Source organism: Crinia signifera, chromosome 4 (assembly GCF_055691185.1).
Source record: "Crinia signifera chromosome 4, ASM5569118v1, whole genome shotgun sequence".
NCBI lineage: Eukaryota > Metazoa > Chordata > Amphibia > Anura > Myobatrachidae > Crinia > Crinia signifera.
The window spans coordinates 286,313,717-286,320,875 of record NC_139220.1 but is presented as its reverse complement, the minus strand read 5'-3'; the positions used below and the strand labels follow the sequence as shown (position 1 = coordinate 286,320,875).

The 7,159-nt window shown below is 47.9% G+C and overlaps 1 protein-coding gene across 1 annotated transcript; it reads left to right on the top strand.

Annotated features, from left to right (window-relative positions):
• The first annotated feature begins 6,223 nt into the window (after positions 1-6,223).
• Positions 6,224-6,525, top strand: LOC146072681 (uncharacterized). Its single transcript, XM_083179876.1, is given in 2 exon segments — positions 6,224-6,257; positions 6,260-6,525. Coding segments are annotated over 2 exon segments (300 nt in total).
• The last annotated feature ends 634 nt before the right edge of the window (positions 6,526-7,159 follow it).

The following is a 7,159-nucleotide window of genomic DNA, read 5'->3' as shown; positions in this document are numbered from 1 at the left end:
TGGAACTATGAGTCCCAGCAAGCCTCCCCCGCATACTGGGACTTGGAGAACCACAAGTCCCAGCATGCGGGCATTAAAGGGCCCGCTGGGTCTTGTAGTTCCACAGTACAATAAATAGTTAAATAAACACACTGACAAGCCAGAAAAATAAAAGTTTAATACATACATTACACAAACACACTGATACTTACCTATCTTGAGCCCGTCGGTAGGTCCATGGGTCCGGTCCGGTGGCTTGGTTCTGGGGCCTTGGTTCCGGGGCTGGTCAGGGGCTCCGGGGCTGAAGAGTCCGGGGTCCAGGATCCGTTGTAATCCAAAGGGGTACCTGTGGAAGGAAATCCTACTCACCTGGTCCTCTGGCGACCATCCCGGCATCTTCTGTTCAAGTCGCGCTGCTCCCGGCTGCTGGTACCCGCTCCGCTCGGACACTGGAGAATGAGATGCAGAGATATTCATATTTCCCTGCCTCTACTCAGACTGATTTCTATTGGCCGCCTAGCGGCCAATCAGGAGCCGACTTTCTCGGCGGGTACCAGCAGCCGGGAGCAGCGTGACTTGAACAGAAGATGCCCTGATGGTCGCCAGAGGACCAGGTGAGTAGGATTTCCTTCCACAGGTACCCCTTTGGATTACAACGGATCCTGGACCCCGGACTCTTCAGCCCTGGACCCGGACCAGCCCCGGAACCAAGGCCCTGGAACCAAGCCACCGGACTGGACACAGGGACCTACCGACAGGCTCAAGATAGGTAAGTATCAGTGTGTTTGTGTAATGTATGTATTAAACTTTTATTTTTCTGGCTTGTCAGTGTGTTTATTTAACTATTTATTGTACTGTGGAACTACAAGACCCAGCGTGCCCTTTAATGCCCCGCATGCTGGGACTTGTGGTTCTCCAAGTCCCAGCATGCGGGGGAGGCTTGCTGGGACTCATAGTTCCACGGTATAGGACAATAGTTTTTAATCTTTTTTTTTTACACCATTTTATCAGCCTGGTGGCCACCGCACAGGGCCACCGGGGACAGCACCAGGCTTCAGCCTGGTCAGGTAAGTTCTGGAGGGGGGGACCCCTTTATTGGGGGGGTCCCCACTCCCCCAGGTCCCCTGGCTAGGCTGACTGGTCAGGGGGTTAATGCTTTGGCCGCGGGACCATATATAATAAGTTCTCCGGCTGTGGCATTACCCTGCTGGCTGGTTGTGCCTGGGGCTGGTTCTTAAAATACGGGGGACCCCTACTCATTTTGTCCCCCATATTTTGGGAACCAGCCCCGGACCTGGAGCCTGATCATATTTAAGCAGTGGTATGGATGGGGAGGGATATACCAAATAATATGCTGGCACATTTTCAAAGAACTTGCACATTGGGAAGAAGAGGAAACATTTTTGGGCACTTCAATTATTTTGGATCAGTCTGATCACTGCCCCAGGTGATGGGGGGAAAAAATCATGGTTAATATTGCCACAGTTAAACTTAAAATGTAATTAGACATGCACCTTTTTGGACAGTGAATTCAATCAGGTCTTGGAAGGTTTTTCTGATTGACTCACAAGACTGAAGTCAGCTGCCCGCCCCCCACACCCACATTATTTGGGAATTACCATGAGAACGCCCATGAAATGCTGGGCGTTCCCATGGGCAAATACCCGGCCTGCCCCCGTGCCCCCTACCCGCACTGTTGTGTGCAAGAACCAAGGTAATAATCTATTTGCAGTGGCCGCTCTCACACAGCAGCTGCATGGGTGCATAAATAACTATGCCCATGCGCAGTCGCCCCAAAAAACGGTCCCCCATGCAAATGCACGGGGGATTGATTAATTTAGATTAAGGTCCTTGTTGCAGTTGTGCTGGATAAAAATCTAGAAAAAAAGGACTTGCCATCCTGTTAGGCTTTTGGTTCTTCTTTCCAGTATTTGGCTAATTTGCATCTAGTCCGGTTTGCATTGCAATCCCCGTCCGCACTCATCTCAGCAACCAGCGTTCATTTATTAAGAATTGCGCAAGAATTGCTTTGGGGACTCCTGCCAGGAACACCGTGGGAATCTAGGCCTAACTCAGTTGTGTGGATTACCTGTACTCTATTTGCGCAGATACTTATTTGCAGTTTCTTATATAGCTTATACTGTGTCTCTCTACCTTTCGTGTGACATTAGTACAGAATGTTTCCACTAATGTTTCAATAAAAAAAAGTAACTATTGTATAACACTATTTAGTGTTTCCCATTAGTATTCCGGATTAGTATCCCTTGTCCGATTCGTGCAGTATAATACCTTTTACAAGTCATGCAGTTTCAGTTTGCTGATTCTCAATTCTAAAGCTAATCACAATGGGCATTATTCTGATTGAGTTGGATGGCTGTGTGTTCGGTCGGATGGCCGATGTATTATGTTTGCACATGTACAGAGGTGTTTCTGCACATGTGCGAACGCCTCGCATTTCTGAACATGGCATGAATTCCGTGCAGAAATTGATCGGTTGGAACCATCCGAGCAGGAGGTAGAGAGGGGCGTGAAGGGATGTTTGGGCTCATTACCATATGCGTACACCCCACTTTCATGGGCGTTCCCTTGAAAATGCTGGGCGTACGTATGGTAATGCGGCCGTGACGCACGTGTGGGGGGCGGACATATGACATAGCCGGATTTCAGCTGCCTACCCATATCTCTGCTTTCGCACTGATAAATGTCCGAGTGTTCTGGAGCACTCGGAGCTGCCTGACCGCTCGGTCCATCATTTGATGGTCGGCGACCATTGGAGGATAGGGGAGGTTCCCACAGATGGGGGGAGGTGCTCACATGAAACATCCACTCGTAATCCATTCTTTCGAGGTCTTACCACATTCGGACGGTGTGAGCGATCCATTCGGTAGGCAGGGCTAAGAACACTCGGTGGCCGTTCAAAATCATGCATCCGTCCGAGTCAACTAGAATAAGGGCCAATATGACAACTGATACCTACCAAATGTAGGCTTCATGCTTCAATACTCACGTGATAAATGCGTTATTCTGAATCTTGAACCATACTGCACCAGCATATATCTCTTTACTTATCACAAAATATCTCCCATCTCGACCACTCCGCTCTGCACAAGATCTGCGTCTCTCTTCTGCACGGATCACCTGCTCCAATTCACTATTACAGGACATTCATCGGGCTGCTCCCACCCCATGGAATGCCCTTCCATGATCAATAAGACTCTCTGTTAGCCTCCAAACTTTCAAGCGTTCCCTGAAAACTCACCTCTTCAGGCAAGCCTATCATATAAAGTACCACACGCATAACCCTCTGAGGCACTTATGTATTATATAGCTTCCCTTCTGGACTTGTAACTTGTTGGGACAGCTATGCTATTACTAGTGCCTATCCTTGTGTTTCTCATCTATGTACCTATAGCTTGCAGCAGGGCTCTCCTACCTCCATATTTGTCTGTTGTTACCCAGTTTGTTTTATCAGTGTCTACCATTGTAAAGCGCAACGGAATCTGCTGCGCTATATAAGAAACTAAATAAATAAATAATAAAGGATGATGGCAGAAATGTAAGGAGCTGCCAGATTAGCAGGAGAAGGGTAGCCTCATGTAGGTCTCTAACATTAGGCAGCTGATTAGGCGGCAGGATCGGGAGCTGGCATCATCGAGACTGCCCACCACAAAATCAGGGAATCAGACAAGACATTAAACAGACCTGGATGATGGGAAAGTACTGGTTGGGAATAGGGAAGCACCACAGGGCTTTAGAACCAGAAGGGGGTTTGCTATGCTTAAGGAGAAATCACAATGCTGGAGAGAGAGAATTAACAGCCAGGTACGAGAGAAGGAGGGGGTGGCAGAGGAAAACAGAGGGGAGGGGTATGGGCTGGAAAGACAGAAGGAGTGCTGGCTGGAGCTTGAGTGACACTGTATGACTGGAGAGACAGGAGGCCCTGACTGTAACATTTTCCACCCTCTTTGAGCAGAGCTGTAGACACACAACATGTCCTAAACAACAAAAACAGCAGATTGTCCACACAGAAAAGATGCAAACATTACAATCACCTATTTCTTTTAGTCCAATCTCGTCCTCAAATTGTCTGTTAAGGTCCTAATTTATGTTGTTTGTGTATTTGTAATAAACAATAAATACGGATGATCGGTCTCCGGTCGGTGCTGATGATGATTAAGTTCTCACCACTCTTCTCCCGAATCACTAACATGGGGATTTTTTTTTCTAGATGGGTTGTTGCCCGTAGCACGGTAATAGACACAATGTGATTGGTTGCTATTGGCAACATCCCATCTTCAATGGAACTCCCATCTTAGTAAATGTAGCCCTACGTCCCTCACATTGTCATACCCCTTTTAGACATACAACCCGGGATTTTGGCCAGGTTTACCCGGGATTTTCGACCCAGGTCACTCCCGGGATTTTAGTAACCGACCCCCTTTCACACTACACCTCAGATCTGGGAAAAACCTGGTTATACCCCTTTCACACATAAGCCAGGCTTTTCAAGCATTTCAGTGTTTCATCATTAAATCTTCCTCACACCTCTGCTAGCAAGGACCTTTGCAATATTTGCATACACTATGGCATCCTTCACAGTGCCTGTGATTTGAGATTTTATCTCCTCTTCTCCACACACATGTAACAGCTCCCTGACCTCCTCTTCCTTCCAATGATGTTCCATGCCACCTGACTTCCCACAGGACTCTACACTCTGTTGCTGCAAAGGGAGCAAAGGAGCAACATGCAGCCACTGCCTCTGCAAGCGCCTCCGCACATGTGCCTGAGCTGCAGCTGATGACCTCATCAGAAGACACCTCGGCAGCAAAAAAAAGCCACATCACATGTTTAAAACTGAAAAACCCGGGTAATACCATTCAGACATAAGCCGGGTATTATACCCGGGAGTAAAATACCAGGAAAAACCCTGGTCAATTGCAGGTGCTCAGTATCCGATAGTGAAATCCCGGGTATACCCTTTCAGACATACGCTAGTCCCGGGTTTGGGCGCGTTCATGTGAAAAAACCCGGGATTTTCGCGTATGTCTGAAAGGTGTATCATTTGAGGGTTATGCCGTGTGTTCGGGTATTGTGGTGCCGTTTATTCTCCCCAGCTTTTGTTCTTCAGTGTTTTATTAATGGCTAGTTTCTAATGAGAGGATGTCATCAGCTCCTGAAATCATCACGGAGAGATCGTGCGTTCATTGAAGAACTGAGGTTACAGAGAGGAGGACCATTTGTTGCATTTCCCTCTCTGGTTCAGATTTGTTGTATCAAAAATACTCCTCTATCGCACCTTATGTATACAAATGAGGAAAGAACAAACAATGTTGCAAAATCTTGTAACAGTGTATGGAATGTCTGTGACTGAGAACGGGAGCTCGATACAAGAAGGTCTCGTTTCTGCTGCTCATAAATCTGCTTGTGTGGATTGCTAACACTTTTACAGCTACTGAGACTCACATTGGTAATGCTGGAATAATCATTTGTTGAAAATCATGCGACCTCTCCCATCGTGTGCAGCCGCCTCCTGCTGCTGAGGAAGCAGGTCCTGTTCCCAACAGCTTTCCTACGTGTGATAATACCTCCAGTACGACTCGAGTTGTCACTCTCACAGACCCAATGTCATATAGTTACCATCTGATGGGCACACGCATCATTAGACACGTATACGCTTGCTATGCAATCAGTGCACGCACAGTATAGAGCAGGGGTGGGGAACATTTTTTGTGCCAAGGGCCGTTTGTATGGGGAAAAAATCCTTGGGGGGCCATATGTAAAAAATGATCTTACAAATTGTCCTGCTGCAGAGGCCCCACGCTCTGGTGGCTGCCGCTGAATAGGACTGACAGTCTCTGGCTGCTGTTGATTAAGAGGAATCTTGCGAGAACTACCGACCTCTCGTGAGAATTCCCCTGTACTTGACTCCCGGCAAAGCCACTGGGCGGGTAGGTGGGCCACTCAGAACGACTATGGGGGCCGCATACAGCCCCCGGGCCTGAGGTTCCCCACCCCTGGTATAGAGAATGAGTCCTTGTGTAGAATATTTTCAGCAGTTGCAGTCGTCAGCCTGAAAGCGTTCTATTGTCCCTATTGTAGCGGTTTCACAATGAGCAAGTTATGAGGCTGGACTCCTCCCTCATAAACCAGAGGTCTTCTTCCAGGTCCGAAGACTGCACTGCAGTGCAGCAACGTCATCATACAATAGGCCAGTTTCCGTTGGAGCGGAGGAGACAAAGCTAGAATGTCCGGCAGAGGCAAAGATGGTAAGGGGCTCGGGCCAAGCGCCACAGGAAGGTGCTGAGAGATAACATCCAGGGCATCACCAAGCCTGCCATCCGCCACCTTGCCCGACGAGGAGGCGTGAAGCGCATCTCCGGTCTCATCTATGAGGAGACCCGCAGCGTGCTGAAGGTTTTCCTGGAGAACGTCATCAGGGACGCCGTCACCTACTCCGAGCACGCCAAGAGGAAGACCGTGACCGCTATGGACGTGGGCTATGCTCTGAAACGCCAGGGGCACACTCTCTATGGGTTCGGGGGCTAAAAACTGAGGCGCCTCTGATACTCTCACCCACATAAAGGTCCTTTTCAGGGCCACCCACCTATTCCTCGTGAGAGCTATATAACATTGAGCTAGTATTACTGCCGCTCGTGGCGGTCCCCTGACTATAGGTTGGCGGAAGTAAACGAAGATGCACTTACAAAGAAGTATCATTTCTTTAGGTTACGTATTGCATGCATGTAATATGTAACTGGCAGTAGTACTACGTTCCTATTGTTACATCTGGCAACCAGGTGTCTGCTGCTTTGTAACAACTCGGCACAGGCTGAGCAGATTGTTCTAAAGCTGTAACAATGATACGTGCTGCAGTCTAGACTGTAATCCTTTGTTTCTGAGATGCCTCCAAAATATGGTGGACAAGAACTTGTCTTAATCTAATGAATACAAGTTATTATTTTAACAAAATAGACTGCAAAAGCTTAGAAATTAACAGGGCTTTCATACAGTTCCGTCTTTGAAGACGCTGAAACCTCTGTGTCCGGGCAGTTGATCTGCACTACTTTGTGAAAGTCAATAAAAGAATAAAAAAAAAAAGACCCATCACATCACATGGCCTCAGGACTGAGATGAACATTTTCATTCGCATTTTGCCCCAGGGACGTAGATTTGGCACTGT